General features: G+C 46.2%; 1 protein-coding gene across 2 annotated transcripts in view; it reads left to right on the top strand.

Annotated features, from left to right (window-relative positions):
* Positions 1–16,814, top strand: part of ZNF341 (zinc finger protein 341) — a 43,102-nt gene extending 26,288 nt beyond the window's left edge. Inside the window, exons 10-15 of one of the 2 annotated variants that reach the window (XM_060031045.1) lie at positions 1,774–1,982; positions 8,452–8,548; positions 10,160–10,292; positions 13,078–13,189; positions 13,444–13,514; positions 15,298–16,814. In XM_060031045.1, coding sequence (XP_059887028.1) covers positions 1,774–1,982; positions 8,452–8,548; positions 10,160–10,292; positions 13,078–13,189; positions 13,444–13,514; positions 15,298–15,827 — 1,152 coding nt within the window. In that variant the 3' untranslated portion in view covers positions 15,828–16,814. The remainder of the gene's footprint in view (positions 1–1,773; positions 1,983–8,451; positions 8,549–10,159; positions 10,293–13,077; positions 13,190–13,443; positions 13,515–15,297) is intronic. The other variant, XM_060031046.1, reaches the window with a different exon arrangement.
* The last annotated feature ends 7,655 nt before the right edge of the window (positions 16,815–24,469 follow it).

Raw genomic sequence — 24,469 nt, 5'->3', positions numbered from 1 at the left:
GGGGGAAAATCACAGAAAACTTTGACTCAAACTAGCTTAAACAGTTAGGAAGTTTGTTGTCTCACATAACAAGGAAACCCAAGATAGGGCAGCTCTGGGCCTGAGACAGTCAGTTGACTCAACCCAACATCAAGGACCCTGTGTCTTTCTAGCTCTTGTCTCCACTATCTCAGGGTGTGGCCTTGTCCCCTGCTGGTGGTTTGCCTGTGGTCCTGTGATGGTAGTCACTCTTCCTAGGCAGAAGATCAAACACAGTATTATCCGTGAGCATAAAGGGGTTGTATTTTCTGTGTCTTCTTTAGGAGCAAGGAAACCTTTCCCAGAAGCCTTCTGTAGACCTCTCATTGGTCAGAGCCAGTGCATATGCTCTGTCATTTAGGAGTGCATTGTCATGCTGCAAATAATAGATAACTGGCTTACTGGTTAGGGTTTTTTTCCTCTCACATCACAAGAGGTCCATAAGTAGGTAGAATTGGGCTTATATAGCAGGGTTCTCTTGGCTTTCTGCTCTGCCATCTTTAGCATGTGGCTTTCATCCTCAAGGTAGCAGGATGGCTGCTATACCTCCAGTCATCACATCTATATTCCAGTCAGGACAAATGCAAAAAACAGAGGGGACTTCTCCTAGGAAGCTTTTGCCTTTTTGTTCTGGGAGTGATTCCTTCCCCAAAGACTACTGCCTACTTATCATTGGCAAGAAAGGAGTCACATGGCTGACACTCGATGTAAGGGAGCCAGGGGATCAAATGTTTTAACTTGATTTGGCATCTTGCCACTCTGAACAAATCAGGGTTCACTTTGTTAGGAAGAAAGGGCATGTGGAATTGTATCTGAGTGTGTCATGCAGCCCTATGAGGAGTGTGTACTACTTGTCAAAGTATAATTTTCAAAATGTTAAGAAACATCATTCTCATACAAATAACATACTGAACATGAGTCAGAATTTTACTTAACTCATTAATGAGGGAACTGGGAGGATGACAAAGCCAGTCAAAAGAGGATATGAAACACTGATATCTATACCCTTATATAACTATGTCAGTGAAAAAAAGGAATCCTGAAATAAGATTACTAAGTTAGATACAAATCTGGTTAATGTCTTCAGGGCACCGAAACCTTTGGAGTTATCTTTTCTACATGAGAAAAATCATTTACATTGGATCAGTTTTCTACAAGTTGACATTTAACTTTAGAGTCTGGGTCCTAATCAGTAGTAAACAGTCAAAACAAGTCACATCACCCAGAGGGTGAGATGACCCTCAGTGGCTTAACTGCCTTTACCTAACTGCCTGCCAGACAGCAGTTCTCAAACTGAGGTCCCTGGCCCAGCAGCTTCAGCATCACCTGGGCACTTGGTAGGAATGCACATATTCAGGCCACCCAGACCTGCTGAATCGATTCGCTGGGAGTAGCATAATCTGTTATCGTGATGCAGGCTCAAGTTGGAGAGCCACTATTCTAGCATGACATTGGAAGGACGTCATGTCATCTTTTCACATCTTTTCAAGATGTTATCATTCCAGGTTTTGGATATTTTTTCTTAAGCATACCCCGACCACACAGAGCCTGCAGGGAGGGTAATGGGGCCATTGTGACTGGCTGAGAGGAGGGGACCCTCTAATCAAAATAAGACCAAGGCTGCAGCAGCAGGGGAGCAGGGAAACAGCGGTTGGGTCTTCCACAAGCAGTGTTCGAGGTGGATGCCACAGGGCAGGGGGCGGCAGTGGAGCAGCTCTCCTGCCTTTCCTCACTGACCCTGCCTCTTCCCTCAAGGTGTACAAGTGTGTGGTCAAAAGCTGCGCGCAGACATTCCCAAAGCTCGACACTTTTCTGGAGCACATCAAGAGCCACCAGGAGGAGCTGAGCTACCGTTGCCACCTCTGTGGCAAGGACTTCCCCTCGCTGTACGACCTGGGTGTGCATCAGTACTCACACAGCCTCCTGCCCCAGCACAGCCCCAAGAAGGACAGTGCCGTCTACAAGTACGTGCCCTCCCTTTTCCCTCTCCCTGCAGGGAGCCCAGGGGTCTGGTCCTTTGGTGGTTCTGACTGCTCAGGACCAGTGGGACATCTCAAAGGGGAATCTGAGGCTCCAGGGTCCAGCCTGGCAGAGAGGGTTCTGTGTCTTGGCACTGAAGGGGGCAAGAGATGCTGGCCCGCCTTATATCATTCTTCAACTTGGCAGACAGTTATCCTAAAAAAAAAAGAAAAAAAATCTTAAAAAAGGGAAGCCAATGTTCTTTCCTTGTTCATAATGGAAAAAAGATTTGTTTTTTTCCTAAAGTAAAATATTATGAAAATAGTATTCCGTCTGATAGTCTACACAATTTAGGTTACAGTTGGAATGGTACGCTGATTCTTAAATGAAAAAATGAACAAGTCTGAAAGCAAAATCTGAAAGCAAAAATCATAAAAATAAGATTCATTTGTTTTATAATCTGTAAAATTTAGGTTAAAGTTGAAGCTATATGCTGATTCTTAGAATGGACAAGGAATGAATCAAATGTAGATTTCATTGGGGGTAGTTTTCTGACAACCCTTTACATTGTTGTAGTTTTCTGTTTCAGTCATAAAGAAGGTCCCTTTGGCAGAAATGATGAAGGGCTCCCTCCGTTTTGCCTCATGCTTTTAGTCCTTAGATCTTCAGATCATTCTCTTTGGAGCCATCGATCCTGTGATCATCCTTGTAGAGTTTCTCTTCCTCGATTGCTTTCTGGTCCCTCTTCTAGACTCTCATATGCCGATGGTGTCATCCAGCATCACTTTCATGACTTGGTGGAACCCCTCATTTTTGCTCTGCATTCATTTCGCCGCGCATTTCCCTTATGTCTCTTGGGAGCCGCTGCCTCACAAAACCCAGCACATAGTGCGTGGGATAGTGAAAAAAAAATTGGAGTGTTTGTCTAGGGACTTCTTCTAGTCCACTAGTGAATATTTTCATGTTAGAATGGCTTTTGCTTCTCTGTACAAACTTGTATCTGCACAGACTTAGCTGATGACCTCTGTTAATGGGGCCCCCCTCTAACTCCTGGGTGAGGCTTCTGGGGTTCAAAAATAAGTAAATACAGACCTTGAGTTTAGAATGCATGGGCTGCTTAGGGAGACAGGAGTGTATATATTCTTAGGATATACTGTGATAAAATGCTATCATAGACATATTACGCAAAGTGGGAGGTAGGGCAGCAAAGGTGTCCCAGGAACAATGATATCTGAACTGGGTTTTGAAGGATGGGTAGGAGTTTGCCAGGTAGACAGTGGGTAGTGGGAAGTGCATTCCTAGCAGGAGGAACAGCAGGTGTAGCGATATAAAATAAAATAGCATGTGGTTTAGAATGACTGTTCTGTAGAATGGAAGGGGGAGGAGATGTTTAGATGGGGCCTGGGAGAGAAAGTGGGGCCAGGGCATGAGGACCTTTTAGAAGTCACAAGAGCTTTGAGAAGTTGGCAGGGGGACTGGGGCTTGAGAAATGGGATGTAGGGCAACTGACCCTGAGGGAGATTAGGAAATGGGGCCAAAGAGGCAGGAAAACCAGGTGAAGCTCTGACCAGCTAAGGGGTAGAGATTTCTGGATAATGATGAGTAATTCTCATTTGTTCTCAGAGGGCATTTTCTTTTGCTTTTGCCATTCCAATCTGTGGATATTCTGTAAGTCCCTGTAGCTGTGTGTCTCTCTAGAGTGAGATGCCAAGTAAAAGGAAGGGAGCAACTACTAGGTGCCTTGGCCTGACTTAGGGACATTGATCCCCGCAATCCTGGGAGGTAGGTTGTATCAGTCAGCTGAGGTGGCTATAACAAAATATTATAGACACATGAGAGAGAGAGGGCATCCTTTCTGTCTGGTCTTTTCTTATAAGGGCACTAACCTTACCTGGAGGATCCCACACTCATGATCTCATCTAAACCTAATCACTACCCAAAGGCTCCATCTGCAAATACCATTACATTGAGGGTCAGGACTTCAACATGCAGATTTTGGAGGGACACCGTTCAGTCCATAGCTGTGGTGTTCTCCCCATTTTGAAGATGAGGACATTGAGGCTCAGAGAGGAGAAGTGACCTGCCCACCAGAGTAACAACGTCAGTACAGAGCTGGGATTCAGACTCTTGTCTTGGACTGTGGAAGCCTCATAGCTCTGGTTTTGGAGTTCACAGGCTGAGAATTGAGCCCCATGATGGCCCTGTGCCTGCAGTAGATCACTTCTCCCAGGTTCTCTTGCCAAGCTTAGAGTGTCAGAGGCCCTTTGTAGCCATTGGAGCTTCTGGCCCCAGAGTAAGGTGCGGGGAGGCAGGACACCACCTGGATGGCCCAAGGGTGGAATGCTGTAGTGGGTAATGATAAGAGCTCTGGAGCCACCTCCCTGTGCTCAAATCTGAGCTCAGCTGCAAACCTGATGGATGACCTCAACAAGATATTCAGCCACTCTGAACTTCAGTCTCCTCACATGTGAAATGGCGATACGATAGTGCCTACCCTATTGGTTTATTTACAAGGATCAAGTAAGATGAGTACGAAGCAGTTAGACATGGTGCCTGGAACATAATAGGTACTCAATAAATATTATTGCTGCAATGTTTATTAATTATATAATTTAAATCTAGGTTTGGTTGCTTGTAACAGGGACCCAAAATAACAGTGGCTTTAACAAGGTGAGAGTTTATTTCTCTCTCATGGTGGCATTTAAGTGGGTGTGGTGGTTTCATTCCATTTTCACGCGGGCAGGTCCTGTCAGTCCGGCTGCTCTGCCTGCTTTGGGCCACATTGCCTTGGCCTGCCTGTGGAGCCTCCCCAACTCCCTCAAGTGAATTTCATACATGTCACTATATATATGCTGTATGTTTACTTTTTCCTTTTAAAAATAAGATGTATTTTTTTTTCTAGTTACAAAAGTCATCCATGTTCAATGCACAGAAATGGATTTTTAGAAAAACCCACAAGAAGACAAAAAACAAAACCCTGTTAACCTCTTGGTACATGTCCTTTGGTATATATCTGTAATAAGCATATTTATAGCTGTAAATATCACAGTCTGTATTTGAGTTAGGTTATCCCAAACACAGTTATTGAATCGGGTGAAAATTCATCACACCATCTTCCTGTTGCACAACTTCCGACAAACAGTCTAAAATTTAATAGGATCATTCCGTGTACTTGGCGTTACCACTTAAAACTGCAATGTTTATATCTTTGCACCTCAGCACAAACAGACCTGCCTCAGTTTTTTAAACAGCTACTTAGTATTCCATTGTATGTGGATGGGCTGTAATTTATTTAACTCATTCCTTATTGCAGGTTAATTGGGTTATTTCCAGTTTGTCATTATTATAAACAACACTACAGGAACAACTTTGGACATATATCTTTGCTCATTTGTAAATAAGTTCCTAGAAGTGATTTTGCAGGTCAAAGATCACAGAGGGGTTTAAAAAAGATTAATTACCTACTTGAAAAAAATAATTGCTATGTGCCTACAATGCAATATTGAAAAACTACAGGAGGGCATAGAGTGAAAAGGAATTCCCTATCCACCCTGACCCGCTCCCTCATCCCATAGGCAATCTGTTTCAGGAAGTGTTCTTTTTAAACTTATTTTGACATAATTTTAGACTTCTAGAAAAGTTAAAGGAATAGTACAGAGAATTCCCACATACACCCTTCATCCAGATTTCCCCGATATTACAATCCTTACACACTTACTTTATCACATTCTGAGCTTTTTGGGAATAATTTGCAGACATGATGCTCCTTTACCCTTTCTCTTTAGTGTGTATTTTCTAAAAATGAGGATAACCTCTTACATAAGCACAGTGTAGTTATCAAGATCAGGAAGTTAAATCAATACAGTTCTGTTACCTAATGTACCCTATTCAAAAATTTCTAATTGTTCCAATAACATCCTTTACAGACAAAGAAAAAAACATGTTTTTTCTGGCTCAGGATCCAATCCAGGATCCCAGATTGTATTTGGTTGTTGTGTCTCTTTAGTCCCCTTTAAGCTGGAACAGTTCTCATTCTGTCTTTGTCTTTCATGACCTTAATATTTTGGAAGAGTATAAGCCAGTAATTTTGTAAAATGCCCTCAGTTTGGGTTTGTCTGATTTGACCTCAGGGTGGAGCCAGGATTGGCACTTTTGGCAGGAGTATCACAAAGCGACGCTGTGTCTTTCTCAGCGTGCTGTATCAGGAGACACATGACTCTGGTTTGGCCTGGTGCTGGGGATGTTACTTTGGGTGACATAGTTAGGGTGGCGTTTCTGGCAGGGAGTTTTCATTTAATGGTGCTGCGAAACTGCATCCTTGCTGCCAGAGCCTGTGCGATTCCTGTCTTCTTCCTCCCACTAGCTCACCAGGTCTCTGCCCTCCTCGTAGCTCTGCTCTCACCTCTCCTGCTCCTTCTTTCTTGCCATCTGGAGGCATTTAGCTTGTGGTTTTCAGGGTGTGGCCTGAAGGGGCGTCCCCGGGGCCCACCACAGGTGCAGCCTGACTGCGGGTTTCCCATGTGCCCTGGTGTACAGATGGCAGGGTCCATGGTTCTGTTTTTAACATGAATTGCCCACCTGCCTCTGGCATTCCTCAGTGGTACTGCATTGTAAACGGGCCCATTTGCTGGTGAATGTTCTGTGGTGGGGGGACGGTGGGACCTTTTCCTTAGAGCGGCTTGAGGCCTGAAACTGCTCTTTTGTGGACATGTTAGCGAGTGATGTTTAGAGTAAAGACCATGTCTATGTGCTTTGCAGTTTATGAGCTGTTTGGCACCAGTGTGTCCTTTGACTCTTGTTATGATCTTAAGAAAAACTGAGAGGCAGGTCCACTTGGAATTCCTACCTCATTTTATGGATAAGGAAACTGAGGGTCAGAGATGGGAAGGAGCCAGACCTGGATCCTTGTCTGTCTGACTTTTTTTTTTTTTTAATTTTTATTGGAGTATAGTTGATTTACAATGTTGTGTTAGTTTCAGGTGTACAGCAAAGTGAATCAGTTATACATCTATCCACTCCTTTTTAGATTCTTTTCCCATATAGGCCATTACAGAGTACTGAGTAGAGTTCCTTGTGCTCTACAGTGGGTCCTTGTCTGACTGTTTCATGTAAGAGATTGTCCCTGGTGCTCAGAGCAGGTTATGAAAAAGCCAAACAAGACAGATGTGGTCCTGGCCTCCAGAGCCCACTTGCTGGTGGAGGAGACAGAGAAGTAAGCAAATAAATGATTCCAGATAATAATTGCTAAGAAGAAAATACAACTGGAGAGCATAGTAGGAAGTGGCTGGGGCTGGGCTCTGGGGGGCACCTTGAGACGGGGTGGTCGGGGAGGGACTCTCTGAGGAGGTGACATTTGAGCTGAGATGTGAAGGCTGAGCAGGTGCTGCCAAGGGGAGGACTGGGGGGAAGAGTGTTCCAGGTCATAAGAACAGCAAGTACAAAGAACCTGAGGTGGGGTCGAGTTTGGTGTGCTCTGGGTGCATTCAGGAGACCGGGGGGCCTGGAACAGAGGGTGTGAGATGGGCAATGGGGAAAGGTGAGAGCTGGGAGTGAGTCAGGCCAGTAGGGCCTTGTAAGCCAAGGTAGGGATTTTTAAGCAAGGGTGTGACATAGTCTGATTTTGATTTTTTTTTTAATAAAATAAGTAAATTTATTTAAAAAAAAGGTTTTGTCGTAAACACATAATTTTATTTTTTTATTTTTATTAACATCTTTATTGGAGTATAATTGCTTTACAATGGTGTGCTAGTTTCTGCTTTATAACAAAGTGAATCAGTTATACATATACATATGTTGCTATATCTCTTCCCTCTTGCGTCTGCCTCCCTGCCACCCTCCCTATCCCACCCCTCTAGGTGGTCACAAAGCACCAGGCTGATCTCCCTGTGCTATGCGGCTGCTTCCCACTAGCTATCTACCTTACGTTTGGTAGTGTATATATGTCCATGCCACTCTCACTTTGTGGCACATATATACAATGGACTATTACTCAGCCATAAAAAGAAACAATATTGCGTTATTTGTAGTGACGTGGATGGACCTAGAATCTGTCATACAGAGTGAAGTAAGTCAGAAAGAGAAAAACAAATACTGTATGCTAACACATATATATGGAATCTAAGAAAAAAAAAAAAAGGTCATGAAGAACCTAGGGGCAAGATGTGAATAAAGACACAGACCTACTAGAGAATGGACTTGAGGATATGGAGAGGGGGAAGGGTAAACTGTGATTTTGATTTTTAAAGGCTCCTGCTGGCTCCCCTGTGGAGAATGAATTAGGGCAGGGAGGCGGCTACTGCACACGTTCGAGCAAGATGGTTTGGTTTAGGATGGAGGTGGTGGCAAGCTCGAGAATGAATCAGATGTGGGATTTTGCCTCCTGGTGTTGGGGGCAGGGAGTGGCCGGTTCCCACGCCTGCTGGGGCATCCATCCCCGAACACAGCTCTCTCACTTCTCTGCTCCTCCCCATGTAGGTGTGTCAAATGCGTCAACAAGTACTCCACCCCGGAGGCACTGGAGCACCACCTGCAGACCGCCACTCACAACTTCCCCTGCCCGCACTGCCAAAAGGTGGGGAACCCTGCCCTTGCTGGCTGGGCGAAAATAGGGGCGAGAGGTGATGGAGTGAAGACCCCACCGTCTCCTTCTCCCCTCCTGCCTCAACACACGTGCAGGCCAAGCTTGGGGTTGTCTCCGCAGACGACTTTGCCTTTGAAGAGCGAGAGCTCTGCCTGGCCCGTCTCACCCGTTGGACACCACCCGTGGCCATCCCAGTGCTACTGCTGGGCCAGGCGGGCCAGGCCGGGCTGACGTGGAGTGAGGCCTCTCCTGGGCCCAGGCCCAGCATCTGAACAGCGGCCTCCAGCTTCCTGATGTCTTATCATCCTTATTATTACTGGTTCTTCTTTTCAGTGGATCTGGAAGCCCTCACTAAAGCCTGGCCCTTCATATCATCAAATATCCAGGCAGTGTTCCATTTTCCACTTTTCCCAAAAACATAATTTTTGTAAAGTTTGTTTGAATCAGGTCGATATATTGTGATTGGTTGATACGACCAAAGTTTCTGTTAATCTACAGATTCCCCCCATCGATGCTCCTTTCTTTTTTCTTTTAATGTATTTGTTGAAGAAACTGGGCCATCGGTCCTGTGGAGTTTCCTGAAGTCTGGATTTTGCAGATTGCATCCCCCTGGTGTGTTTAACTGGTTTCTTTGTTCTACTCATTTTCTTACAACCTTATGAGGCAGATTTTCCAGGACAGACAGCCCTGGTTTCACTTCGGCCTCATTGTAGATGTTTCTAATTATATAGCCTAATTTAGGGGGTTGGAATTTGTGGTCTGAATAAAAGGTATCGTGAATTAGCAAGAACCATGTGCCAGATGCTATTCTGAGCATTTTGTCCGAACGGACTCATTTAACCCTAGGAGGTGGGCAAATTATTACTGTCTCCATTTTATAGACAGGGAAACCGAGGCACAGAAAGGTCATCCAGCTGGGAAATAATGGGGCTAGTAAGTTGATGGGTCTGTGTCCTTGACCACTTCTCTGTATCAGATGAATGAAAAAACGAACGAATGCTTTTCCTATGCCTGGGGAGGAAAGAGATTTTGGCTTCTGTGTTTTCTGGCTTTTTATTACCTTTCCATTTATTTCTTCAGTTATTTGTTCATTTTTCATTCATTCCTTTGCTTGTCAGTCATTTGATTCAGGCCCTGTGCTGAGGAATGAAAGCCCCTCTCTGCCCTCTTGGAGATCCCGTACAAGCAAAGGGCTGTGTTTCAATAAGTTAGATGCTGACTTTAAAAATATGGGTGGACATTCAAGGGTGGAATTTGCTTTGCCTGGTGTGGCATTGAGGAGTCAGGGAGGGCTTCACAGAAGCAGTGACCTGAGTTGGGTCTTAAAGGATGAGTAGGAGTTTGTCAGGCTAAGAGAAAGGCTCCCTGGGTAGAAACAACAGCCTGGGCAGAAGCTCAGGGCACGCGTGTCTTGACTGGGCTTATGGGTGAGTAGTGGGAGCCGTGAGGTTCTAATGGCTGAACTTGACACTGTGGGCCTTGACCCCCAGTGGGCAGAAAGGAAGATGTTTCTGTAAGGGCTGGTAACGAGGGACCCCTTGAGCTCATAACGTGACGAGGGCTGGTGAGTCAGACCTGACGCTGACTCCTCTGTTCTGCCAGGTGTTTCCTTGTGAACGCTACCTGCGGCGTCACCTGCCCACCCATGGCAGCGGGGGCAGGTTCAAGTGCCAGGTGTGCAAGAAGTTCTTCCGCCGGGAGCACTACCTCAAACTGCATGCTCACATCCACTCAGGTGGGTACCCTGTCCCCCACCAACTCCTGCTCAGTCCCCCTTCCCCTCCCCCCAGGCACCCTCTCTGTTCCCCTTCCCATCCCCCTCTGGCCTTCCTCCCCATCTCCTTCAGCCTTCTTCTTGAGCCCCCTCCTGCCCATCCCCTCCCTCTCTTCATCCCCGCTTCCCATCCCCTTCCTGGCCCCTGCCTGCTCCCTCAAGTGAACAAGGGGTTCCCACCAACACTAGAGTGGAGATGAGCCTCGGGAGGCGGGTGGGGGGACTCTTGGCTCTGCCCCTGAGGTCATTCTGAGCCCCTGGGGGTGGGGGCGTTGTGCTCGATGCAAAATTCCCTCCCAAACCTGGATAGAACCCTCTCTCCTTAGTTCCCCAGCTGAGATACATTGACACTTTATTTTCTTTTAAGCTTTAAAATGTTTTTTATTAGTTAAAAAATTCTGTTCTGCTTTATACTGAAAACAGTCTAAAGATTGAGAAAACCTGAGGAAAAAATCCTTGATAATACAAAAGCATCTCTCCTCAGATGGACAATCCTTTTTTTTTTTTTTTTTTTTTTTTTTTACTATGGCCTATGGTAAAAAATACATTTTATATGCAACCCGGGAAACACATACTTACACACAGAATATACTGCAACAGAAGTTTCACAAAACAATATTTTCTATCTGTACAGTTTTAGTTGTTAAAATAACCACCATCAGTTTGTGACTTGGAGTTTGCAGTTTGCAGAGTGATCCTAATTCCCCTCCCCAAAGGTGACCACTGTTAGTGGTCTCATCTGGGACATTCTAGTTTCATTTTACATGTATACAAAACATGTGCTTACTTTTACACAAACAGGCACATGTTATAACTCTATTATGTGCCATTTTCTTCACTTATCAAGGTACCTTGAAGATGTTCCTAATGGCTCCTTCTTTTTCTCAGCTGCATAGTATTCTCCTGCATTTACCATCTTTGATTTAACCAGTCCCCTGTGGATGGACACTTAAATTATTTTTTCAGCTGTTAGTTTGTATACACAATGCTGTGTGGGTCTCTTGACAAGCTTTTGGGAATACATCTGTAGTGTACATTCCTAGCAGTGGAAAAAATGCTAGGTTAAAATGTATATGCAGTACCGAGTTTTAGTTTGGGATGATGAAAAAGTTCTGGGGATGGATAGTGGTGATGGTAGCACGACAGTAAGAATGTAGTTAATGCCCCTGAAGTGTACACTTAAAGATGGTTAAAATGGTAAATTTTCTGTTACATATATTTCATATTTATGATAAAAGAAGAAAACAAAACTAACTTCATTGGCAATTTTGATAGATATTACCAAATTGCTTTCTTTATGGTTTTAAAAGTAATTATTATTATTCAAAAGTAATACATACTTTTTGTAAGAATGGAAGCAGTATGGAAGTACCTAAAGTAAAATGTTAAATTCCCCCTTCAGATCTTAATTGCTACTGACAGTTTGGTGTGTACCCTCCCCTACCTTTCTCCCTGCATATTCTGTGTCGATACAAACCCATATGGCCAGGGCTTTTTTGGAGTATGGGGATTGTATTTTTTTCTAACAAAAATGAGACTGTATTAAGCTTGTCCTACACTTTTCTTTTCCCCCTAGCAATATCGCCAGGAGATCTTTCCAGATCAGGAAACACAGATCGACCTTAATCTTTTTAATGACTGCAGAACATTCCATTGTAAGGACCAGAATTTCCTCAATCATTGGGTCGGCATTTTTCAAAAGTACTTTATTCATCCCAGAGAGGAGAACAGAGAGGAAATAATGGCAGGAAGTAAAGCAACCCAGTAATAGCCCTTTTCCAAAGGGCAGTTTCTGACCCCTGACCCCTGTTAGGTGAGAGCTGCTCTCCATGCCACCCCTCAGCCCCAGCCCCACGCATGGGTTCTGCAGCAGACGATCTGGGGCAACTCAGGTGGACTCTGGGTCACACTGCTGGGCTGGAATCTTACTTTCCCCAAACACTATGTGTAGACCGGGAACCTAAGTTTTCTCGTCTAGGACTTACCTTATGGTTTGTTGCAAGGATTCAACCAGATAAGGTGTAATTCCCCCCTCCCCTTTGGTGGACCCCATTTCAGTAAATGTCACGGCCATCCACCCAGCCCACGCCTTAGATTCTCTCACGCCGCACAGCCAGTCCGTTAGCAAGGGCTGCCGATTCTGCTTTCTGAACATCACCCGTACCTGGCCACTTCCCATTTCTTGTACCAGCCTCCTTCCTGCCTCCACCCTCACGCCCTCAATCTGTTCTCTACACCCAGCCAGCCAGAGGGAGCCTGTGAGACTCTCGAGTCAGATCCTGTCCCTCCTCTGCTCAGCCCCTCTGGTGGCTTCTCATCTGGCTCAGAGTAAACACCTTGGCCTCCCAAGCCCTCCCTTTTGGGCCTGGCTGCCTTGCCCACCTCCTCTTCTGCCTCATTCTCCCTCCCCTGCTCCAACCCGGCCACATGGGCCTCCCCATTGTTCCTCAGACACATGCAGTGCCCCACCTCTCCTCCTGCCTGGGACCCTCACTTCCACATTCCTGCATGGCTCGCTCCCTCACCACCTCAGGTGTTGCCTCGTCAGAGAGGCCCTTCCTGCCCATCCTAACTGAAACAGGCTCCTCTTCTCCTTGGCAAAGCAAAGTCCGAGGAAAGGGAGAGGCAATATTCCCCCAGGCCACCTCCCTAGAGGAGTTGCTGTCCTCTAATGGAGACCCCTGCGCCCATATTCAGACTCCCTCTCACGGCACCCTTGGTCCCCCATCTGTGTTTCCTCCTGCAGGTGAGAAGCCCTACAAGTGCTCAGTGTGTGAGTCCGCGTTCAACCGCAAGGACAAACTGAAGAGACACATGTTGATCCATGAGCCATTCAAGAAATACAAATGCCCCTTCTCGTGAGTAGAGACGGTGGGTGGGAGGGGGCAGGTTTACCCAGCTGTGGGATAGAAGGGGGTCAGGGCCGAGGGCTGCAGGCCCTCTCTCCTTTTGTCCTGCCCTGGGTCCTGCCTGGCTGCTTCACCCCCCATGCTGCTTCCCTGCCCAGCCCTTAGGGTGGATGAGCGAGTCCATCCTGCCCAGGGCTAGCAGGGGGGCCAGCAAGAGAGTCCTGTGCTTAGTGAGCTCCTCTGACCAGCGTTTTGGATCCTAGGACACACACGGGCTGCAGTAAGGAGTTCAACCGGCCAGACAAGCTGAAGGCTCATATCCTTTCCCACTCCGGTAAGTGGCTCCTGAACGTGCCAGGAGGGTCTGGTTCAGCTCAAGCCCCCTGGGCAGGAGCCCCAGAAAGAGCAGACACATCCTGTGAGGCTTATTTTCCCTGCCTGGTACCTTCCAGCCAATAGACTTTTGCTCCTGTGAGCCATGAGCCTGGCCTGTGTTTGGGTCCTCAGGGTGTACGGAGGTGAGTCAGCCACAGTCCCCCAGGCTGAGGAGGAAGCTGACTCAGGAGGAGATGACTATACCAGAGAGGCACCCAGTGTGACAGAGGTGGGGTCAGGTGTGGAGGGAGATCCAGTTCTGAGCGGGTCCAGGATAAGGCCAGGGAGGTTCCTTGGCCCACTCGGCAGAGCGAGGAAGCTGGGGTGTGGAGTAGGGGGTCTCCACACCACTCAGTTTCCCGGTGGCTCCGCAGAGCTTCTCCTGGGGCTGCTGCTTCCCCAGAGCAGCTTGGCTGGCTTTCCACATACCACTTGGTCTATAGAACAAGGTTTCTCAATATCGGCACTGTTGATATTTTGGGCTGGATAATTCTTTGTTGTGGGCGGCTGCCCTGTGCACTGTACGATGTTCAGCAGCATCCCTGGCCTCTACCCCATGGTTATGACAACCAAATACGTCTCCGGGGACAAGCCAAAAGATCCTTGGGGAATAAAGTCACCCCGATTAACAACCACTGGTTTATAAACAGGATCTAGTGGCTAAAGAATGTGTGAAAACTAAGAGTAGATTGAGGACTTGGAGACAGAGGGCCTGGGCTTGATTCTTGGCACTACCACTGTCCTGCTGGGTGGCCTCGGGCAAGTCACTGCCCCCTCTCTGAGCTGTCATCCCAGGGAGGCTGAGGAGGCCATGGCACAATCTGTGTGTGGGACGGAGTTGACTTCATGGTGGATATGGAGGCACTAGTGATTCATCCAGTGAGTGACTATAGCGAGAATACCATGTGTCAGGCACTGGGGGTGCCATGGGGGAATCAGGCAGAAGCCCACCCTGCCCTCCTGGGGAAGCTTAGCATTTAGTGGCAGAGATCGAAAATGAACAGCAAACAAGTAAGTATGTTACAGTAAAATATGCTGAGGGCAAAGATGGAAATAAGTAGAGTGAGCGGGCAGAGAAAGAAGAGAAGTGGGTATCAGGGTGGGCTTCCCGGAGGAGGTGACACGAAAGCTGAGTCTGAGGGAGGAGAAGAGCCGGAAATGGCTTCCAGAGTGAGGGAGCAGCAAGTGTGAAGCCTTCAGGCAGGGAAGAGACTGGCGGGTGTTTGAGACAAGGAAAGGCGGGCGGGAGGCCTGGAGCTCAGAGAACAAGAGAGGGGAGAGGAAGGGGATGTGTCTGAGAGGTGAAGGGGGTGGCCAGCTGCAGGCGGCTCTGTGGGAAATTTGGGGAATCACTGGAGGGTTTGGAGCAGGGAGTGTCATGGAGAGGTTTTACCAAGACCTCTCTAGCTGCCCTGTGGGGAATGGTCTGAGGCGGCCAGGGTGAGGCAGGCAGACCAGAGAGGAGAGAGATGATGGTGACCTGGTAAAGTTAGTCAAGGTTAGGGGCTGAGCTTGCTGTTCCAGGCAGAGGGGAAACAGCACAAGCAAAGGCCCAGAGGCAGGAGGCTGGCACAGGGTAAGTGGCTGGGAGAAGGTGGGAGATGAGAGTGGAGGGAGCAGGGCCCAGATCACACCCATGCTCGCAGGGCAAGCTGAGGAACTGGGCTTTGTTCCAAGTGCCAGGGCAGCATTGCAGGGTGAAGGGTCTGGGTGCCTCTCACTGCCTTCCCCTCGCTCCCCAGGCATGAAGCTCCACAAGTGCGCCCTGTGCAGCAAGTCCTTCAGTCGCCGTGCCCACCTCGCCGAGCACCAGCGCGCCCACACAGGCAACTACAAGTTCCGCTGTGCCGGCTGCGCCAAGGGCTTTTCCCGCCACAAGTACCTCAAGGACCACCGCTGCCGCCTCGGCCCCCAAAAGGACAAGGACCTGCAAGCCCGGCGGCCCCCCCGGAGGAGGGCAGCCCCCCGCAGCGGCAGCACTGGTGGCCGCAAGGTGGTGACCCCCCTGCCTGACCCACTGGGGCTGGAGGAGCTGAAGGACACAGGGCCTGGGCCAGTGCCCGAGGCCGCCCCAGGCAAGCCACCCTTCTCGGAGCCAGATGCCGTGCTGTCCATCGTAGTGGGTGGGACAGTGGGGGGTGAACCTGAGCTGGTGGTGCCCGGGCATGCCGAGGGCCTGGGCTCCAACCTGGCCCTGGCGGAGCTGCAGGCAGGGGCCGAGGGCCCGTGTGCCATGCTTGCTGTGCCTGTCTACATCCAGGCCTCGGAGTGATGGACCCATTGTGTTTGCTCCCGCATCCTGCCTGATGCTCACCTTTGGGTCCGGGGCCTCTAGGAGCAGACTAGAGATCCTTCCCAGTGGAAGTGAGCCATTGGTCAAAATCCTTTTGGAACATGCTCTGTAAACCCTGGCCCAAGGTCGCCTCGCTGGGCCCCCTGTCCTGCTGGGAAGCCCTGCAGCATTCTGGGATCTGAGGCAGCTGAGCCTGAATGGCCCAGGGTCTGGCTGGTCCAGGCTGGTGGTCAGGCTGCCTGAGAGAGAAGACAGGGGAGTCCCACCCACCCCTCCTCCAGGCTGCCTAGGGGCAGTCTCTAGTTAAGCTGCTCTTCAGGGACCTGATATGGTTGGAGCCCTTACCTGTTAAACCTTTTCACATGCAGTTCTCCCAGCATCCCCAGACGACTCTGATGTAGGCATATAGGAGGCACTCGAGTGTTGTGGTTAGAGTTCAGCTGTGAGCCAGATCTGGATTCAGATCCAAGCGCTGACACTTACTTGCTGTGTGACCTTGGGTAAGTCACTTCACCTCTTTGAGCCCCACATTCCTCATCTGTACAATGGGGCTTATGACAGTACTACCTCATAGGGCTGTCATTGGGATACAGTATGATGAAATGTACAAAGAGTTTGGCATAGAGTTTGGCATAGTGCCCGGCACTCAAAAAGTGCTCAATAAATGTTTTTATCAACATGGCTCAGGCCCTAGCTTTGGCAGTTTCCTTCTTAGCCCCTAGGTGGCAGCATTCCCCCCACCAAAGCTTGCGCGGGCTGAGGAGTCACTTGGCTCCTCACACAGCTACGCTGCCCCGATTGCCATAGGGAGGTTTGGTGCATCCAGAACAGTTATTTCAGAATATGTCCCATGGAAGCCCCTGGAGGAAGGGGTTTATAACTCACTTTTGAAAATGCAGGGTCCTGGGCCTTGCCGTAAAACCCTTGGGAATCAGAAACTCTAACCAGAGTCAGAGGACCATTTTGAGCAGCCTTCTGGATGGCCATAGGTGCCCCCACATCCAGCATTCCCTTCCGCATCTCCAGCTAGTCCAGGGGGGAAGCAAACTAGGCTGCCTGGGAGACAAGGAGGGAGGGAAGGGGCCTTCACCTGTGCTTTCTTATTTGTCTTCACCACCACCCTGCTGGGCCACATTGCCTCAGTTACAGGAGAGGACTCTGAGGCTGAGATGGAACAGGGCAGGATGTGGGAGGACTGTCGGACTCAATTTGATCACTGAGTTTCCCTGAAGGCTGATATCCCTCAGACATCTGTGTGTGAGCCTGTGGCTGGAGCTCAGAGCAAGGTTGAGTTCCCCACATCCTCAGGAAGGGTGTGATGCAGTGGGAGGGATGAGTGAGGCAGCAGTGCACAGCTGAGGGGGTAAGGGTGGTAAGCGTACCCAGCCCTCAGAAGGGCCAGGGAAGGGACTGATGGGGACAGCAAGTCTCAGAGGGGGAGGTAACACTTGATCTAGGCCTTGACACAGAGTGTTTGATGGACAGAAGAAGGCATGCCGGGGGATTGTATCAAGATGACGAGTAGAAGGACGTGCGATCGCTCCCTCTTGTGAGAGCACCGGAATCACAACTAACTGCTGAACAGTCATCGACAGGAAGACACTGGAACTCACCAAAAAATATACCCCACATCTAAAGACAAAGGAGAAGCCACGATGAAACGGTAGGAGGGACACAATCACAATAAAATCAAATCCCATAACTGCTGGGTGGATGACTCACAAACTGGAAAACACTTATACCACAGAAGTCCACCCACTGGAGTGAAGGTTCTGAGCCCCACGTCAGGCTTCCCAACCTGGGGGGTCTGGCAACGGGAGGAGGAATTCCTAGAGGATCAGACTTTGAAGGCTAGCGGGACCTGACTGCAGGACTTCGACAGGACTGGGGGAAACAGAGACTCCACTCTTGGAGGGCACACACAAAGTAGTGTGTGCATCAGGACCCAGGAGGGAAGGAGCAGTGACCCCACAGAAGACTGAACCAGACCTACCTGCTAGTGTTGAAGGGTCTCCTGCAGAGGTGGGGGGTGGTGGTGTCTCACCATGAGGACAAGGACACTGGCAGCAGAAGTTCTGGGAAGTACTTGGCGTGAGCCCCCCCAGAGTCCGCCATTAGCCCCACCAAAGAGCTGGGTAGCCTCCAGTGTTGGGTCACCTCAGGCCAAACAACCAACAGGGAGGGAACCCAGCCCCACCCATCAGCAGACAAAGTGGATTAAAGTTTTACTGAGCTCTGCCCACCAGAGCAACACCCAGCTCTACCCACCACCATTCCCTCCCATCAGGAAACTTGCACAAGCCTCTTAGATAGCCTCATCCACCAGAGGGCAGATAGCAGAAGCAAGAAGAACTACAATCCTGCAGCCTGTGGAACAAAAACCACAATCACAGAAAGATAGACAAGATGAAAAGGCAGAGGGCTATGTACCAGATGAAGGAACAAGATTACACCCCAGAAAAACAACTAAATGAAGTGGAGATAGGAAACATTCCAGAAAAAGAATTCAGAATAATGATAGTGAAGATGATCCAGGCTCTTGGAAAAAGAATGGAGACAAAGATAGAGAAGATGCAAGAAATGTTTAACAAAGACCTAGAAGAATGAAAGAACAAACACCTAGAAGAATTAAAGAACAAACAAACAGAGATGAACAATACAATAACTGAAATGAAAACTACAATAGAAGGAATCAATAGCAGAGTAACTGAGGCAGAAAAACGGATAACTGACCTGGAAGACAGAATGGTGTAATTCACTGCCACGGAACAGAATAAAGAAAAAAGAATGAAAAGAAATGAAGACAGCCTAAGAGACCTCTGAGGCAACATTAAATGCAACAACATTTGCATTATAGGGGTCCCAGAAGAAGAGAGAGAGAAGACCCGAGAAAATATTTGAAGAGATTATAGTCGAAAACTTCCCTAACATGGGAAAGGAAATAGCCACCCAAGTCCAGGAAGTGCAGAGAGTCCCAGGCAGGATAAACCCAAGGAGAAACATGTCGAGACACATAGTAATCAAACTGACAAAAATTAGGGCTTCCCTGGTGGCACAGTGGTTGAGAGTCCACCTGCTGATGCAGGGGACATGGGTTCGTGCTCCAGTTCGGGAAGATCCCACATGCCACGGAGCGGCTGGGCCCGTGAGCCATGGCCGCTGAGCCTGCACGTCTGGAGCCTGTGCTCCGCAACAGGAGAGGCCACAGCAGTGAGAGGCCCGCGTACCGCGAAAAAAAAAATTGACAAAAATTAAAGACAAAGAAAAATTATTGAAAGCAACAAGGGAAAAACGACAAATAACATACAAGAGAACTCCCATAAGGTTAACAGCTGATTTCTCAGCAGAAACTCTACAAGCCAGAGGGAGTGGCATGATATATTTAAAGTGATGAAAGGGAAGAACCTACAACCAAGATTACCCGGCAAGGATCTCATTCAGATTCGATGGAGAAATCAAAAGCTTCACAGACAAGCAAAAGCTAAGAGAATTCAGCACCACCAAACCAGTTCTACAACAAATGCTAAAGGGACTTCTCTAAGTGGGAAACACAAGAGAAGAAAAGGACCTACAAAAACAAACCCATAACAATTAAGAAAATGGTAATAGGAACATACATATCGATAATTACCTTAAACGTGAATGGATTAAATGCTCCAAAAGACACAGGCTCGCTGAATAGATACAAAAACAAGACCCATATATATGCTGTCTGCAAGAGACCCACTTCAGACCTAGGGACGCACATACAGACTGAAAGTGAGAGGATGGAAAAAGATATTCCATGCAAATGGAAATCAAAGACAGCTGGAGTAGCAATACTCATATCAGATAAAATAGACTTTAAGATAAAGAATGTTACAAGAGACAAGGAAGGACACTACGTAATGATCAAGGGATCAATCGAAGAAGAATATATAACAATTATAAATACATATGCACCCAACATAGGAGCACCTCAATATATAAGGCAACTGCTAACAGCTATAAAAGAGGAAATCAACAGTAACACAGTAATAGTAGAGGACTTTAACACCTCACTTACACCAATGGACAGATCAGCCAAACAGAAAATTAATAAGGAAACACAAGCTTTAAATGACACAGTAGACCAGAGAGATTTAATTGATATTTATAGGACATTCCATCCAAAAACAGCAGATTACACTTTCTTCTCAAGTGCGCACGGAACGTTCTCCAGGATAGATCACATCTTGGGTCACAAAAAAAGCCTCAGTAAATTTAAGAAAATTGAAATCATATCCAGCGTCTTTTCTGACCACAACGCTATGAGATTAGAAATCAATTACAGGGAGAAAAACGTAAAAAACACAAACACATGGAGGCTAAACAATACGTTACTAAATAACCAAGAGATCACTGAAGAAATCAAAGAGGAAATCAAAAGATACCTAGAGACATGACAACGAAAACATGAGAATCCAAAACCTATGGGATGCAGCAAAAGCAGTTCTAAGAGGGAAGTTTATAGCAATACAAGCCTACCGCAAGCAACAAGAAAAATCTCAAATAAACAATCTAGCCTTACACCTAAAGGAGCTAGAGAAAGGAAGAACTAACAAAACCCAAAGTTAGTAGAAGGAAAGAAATCATAAAGATCAGAGCAGAAACCAATAAAACTAAAAGCTGGTTCTTTGAGAAGATAAAATTGATAAACCATTAGCCAGACTCATCAAGAAAAAGAGGAAGAGGACTCAAATCAATCAAATTAGAAATGATAAAGAGAAGTTACAACAGACACCGCAGAAATACAAAGCATCTTAAGAGACTACTACAAGCAACTCTATGCCAATAAAATGGACAACCTGGAAGAAAGGGACAAATTCTTAGAAAGGTATAACCTTCCAAGACTGAACCAGGAAGAAACAGAAAACATGAACAGACCAATCACAAGTTATGAAACTGAAACTGTGAATAAAAATCTTCCAACAAACAAAAGTCCAGGACCAGATGGCTTCACATGTGAATTCTATCAAACATTTAGAGAAGAGCTAACATCCTTCTCAAACTCTTCCAAAAAATTGCAGAAGAGGGAACACTCCCAAATTCATTCTACAAGGCCACCATCACCCTAATACCAAAACCAGACAAAGATACTACACAAAAAGAAAATTACAGACCAATATCACTGATTAATGTAGATGCAAAAATCCCCAATAAAATACTAGCAAACAGAATCTAACAACACATTAAAAGGATCATATACCATGATCAAGTGGGATTTGTCCCAGGGATGCAAGGATTCTTCAATATACACAATCAATGTGATACACCATATTAACAAATTGAAGAAGAAAAACCATATGATCATCTCAATAGATGCAGAAAAAGCTTTTGACAAAATTCAACACTGATTTATGGTAAAAAAAAAAAAAAACTCTCCAGAAAGTGGGCATAGAGGGAACCTACCTCAACATAATAAAGGCCATATATGACAAACCCACAGCAAACATCATTCTCAATGGTGAAAAACTGAACGCATTTCCTCTAAAATCAGGAAAAAGACAAGGATGTCCACTCTCGCCACAATTATTCAACATAGTTTTGGAAGTCCTAGCCACAGCAATCAGAGAAGAAAAAGAAAAGGAATACAAATTGGAAAAGAAGAGTTAAAACTGTCAATGTTTCAGATGAAATGATACTATACGTAGACAATCCTAAAGATGCCACTAGAAAACTACTAGAGCTAATAAAATGAATTTGGTAAAGCCGCAGGATACAAAATTAATGCACAGAAACCTCTTGCATTCCTATACACTAACAACGAAAGATCAAAAAGAGAAATTAAGGTAACAATCCCATTCACCGTTGCAACAAAAAGAATAAAATACCTAGGAATAAACCTACCTAGGGAGACAAAAGAGCTGGATGCAGAAAACTATAAGACACAGATGAAAGAAATTAAAGATGATTTAAACAGATGGAGAGATATACCATGTTCTTGGATTGGGAGAATCAATATTGTGAAAATGACTATACTACTCAAAGCAATCTACAGATTCAATGCAATCCCTATCAAATTACCAATGGCATTTTTTACAGAACTAGAACAAAAAATCTTAAAATTTGTATGGAGACCCTAAAGACCCCGAATAGCCAAAGCAGTCTTGAGGGAAAAAAACTCCCTGAGGGAGTTGAGGGAATCAGACTCCCTGACTTCAGACTATACTACAAAGCTACAGTAAGCAAGACAATATGGTACTGACACAAAAACAGAAATATAGATCAATGGAACAGGATAGAAAGCCCAGAGATAAACCCACACACCTACGGTCAACTAATCTATGACAAAGGAGGTAAGGATATACAATGGAGAAAAGACAGTCTCTTCAATAAGTGGTGCTGGGAAAACTGGACTGCTACATGTAAAAGAATGAAATTATAAGACTCCCTAACACCATACACAAAAATAAACTCAAAATGGAATAGATACCTAAATGTAAGACCAGACACTATAAAACTCTTAGAGGAAAACATAGGAAGAACACTCTGACATAAATCACAGCAAGATCTTTTTTGATCCATCTCCTAGAGCAATGGAAATAAAAACAAAAATAAACAAATGGGACCTAATGAAACTTAAAAGCTTTTGCAAAGCAAAGGAAACTACAAACAAGATGAAAAGACAACCCTTAGAATGGGAGAAAATATTTGCAAATGAATCAACGGACAAAAGATTAATCTCCAAAATATACAAGCAGCTCATGCAGCTCCATATCAAAAAAACAAACAACCCAATCCAAAAATGGGCAGAAGAACTAAGTAGACATTTCTCCAAAGAAGATACACAGATGGCCAACAAACACATGAAATGATGCTCAACATCACTAATCATTACAGAAATGCAAATGGCCGTCATCAAAAAATCTACAAACAACAAATGCTGGAGAGGGTGTGAAGAAAAGGGAACCCTCTTGCACTGTTGGTGGGAATGTAAATTTATACAGCCACTATGGAGAACAGTATGGAGATTCCTTAAACAACTAAAAATAGAATTACCATATGACCCAGCAATCCCACTACTGGGCATATACCCTGAGAAAACCACGATTCGAAAAGCCACATGCACCCCTACGTCCACTGCAGCACTATTTACAATAGCCAGGTCATGGAAGCAACCTAAATGCCCATCGACAGATGAATGGATAAAGAAGATGTGGTACATATGTGCAGTGGAATATTAGCCATAAAAAGGAACAAAATTGGATCATTTGTAGAGACATGGATGGATCTAGAGACTGTCATACAGAGTGAAGTAAGTCAGAAAGAGAAAAACAAATATCGCATATTAACGCATATATGTGGAACCTAGAAAAATGGTACAGATGAACCGGTTTGCAGGGCAGAAATAGAGACACAGATGTAGAGAACAAACGTATGGACACCAAGGGGGGAAGTGGCGGTGTGGTGGTGGTGGTGGTATGAATTGGGAGATTGGGATTGACCTATATACACTAATATGTATAAAATGGATAAGTAATAAGAACCTGCTGTATAAAAAAATAAATAAAATTCAAAAATTTTTTTAAAAATGAAGAAGAAGAAGGCATGCCAAATAGAGCAGGGCATGAGCAAAGACCTCGAGGTATACAGTGCTCAAGGTGTGTCATGTCTTGGGGCTGGTGAATGGTCCAGGGTGACAGAGATTTGGGGGAAGTGGGTAGATCCTGGTAATCACTAATATGCATCGAGCCTCCATGTGATCGACACTGTGCTATAAGCCTTTTATGTCGTATCACCTCAGCCCCATCAGGTGAGAATTGTCACTTTCCTTATTTTACAGATGAGGAAATGTAGGTACAGAGAGGTAAAGTTTCTTGCCCAAACTCACACAGCTAATAAGTCAGAGAGTTGTGATGCAGGCTGGGTGGCCTGCCTCCACGTGGCCTTAGCCACTCTGCTCTACTGAAATATGGGTTGATGTCTAATCAGAGAGAGCCTTGGATGTTGGGTTAAGGAATTTTATTCTCTACAATGAATATATTCTCTATAATGGAAGAGTCATGGGTGGCATTAAACATTTTTTAAAAAATTGTAACAGTGGGTTTCCCTGGTGGCGCAGTGGGTTTCCCTGGTGGCGCAGTGGTTGAGAGTCCGCCTGCTGATGCAGGGGACGCGGGTTCGTACCCCAGTCCAGGAAGATCCCACATGCCGCGGAGCGGCTGGGCCCGTGGGCCATGGCTGCTGAGCCTGCGCGTCCGGAGCCTGTGCTCCGCAACGGGAGGGGTCACACAGTGAGAGGCCCGCGTACCGCAAAAAAAAAAAAAAAATTGTAACAGTGATAGTAAAAAATGTTAAAAATCACATCTCCATCCTAATACAACTATTTAAATTATATTTCTCTTTTCTTCCTGCCAATGTACACATGCATGCACTTACCAATAATCCTGAGGACTCAAGTTTACTAGGCACTTATATCATGCCTGGTGTGTCCTAAGCACTTTAAGGTAGGTGCTACTTTTAATCATATTTTACAGCTGAGATGAGGCAAGGTTAAGCAGCCCCAAGTCACACAGCAGTAAGTGACAGAGCCAGGCCCCCAAACAAGGGCCATATCAAGATCAGGTCAAATACTTAACAGATGTGCAGTTGGACTGCGG

The sequence above is a fragment of the Delphinus delphis genome, chromosome 15 (assembly GCF_949987515.2).
Source record: "Delphinus delphis chromosome 15, mDelDel1.2, whole genome shotgun sequence".
Taxonomy (NCBI): domain Eukaryota; kingdom Metazoa; phylum Chordata; class Mammalia; order Artiodactyla; family Delphinidae; genus Delphinus; species Delphinus delphis.
The sequence above is the reverse complement of the archived record's forward strand: the minus strand, read 5'-3'. Positions and strand labels throughout refer to the sequence as shown.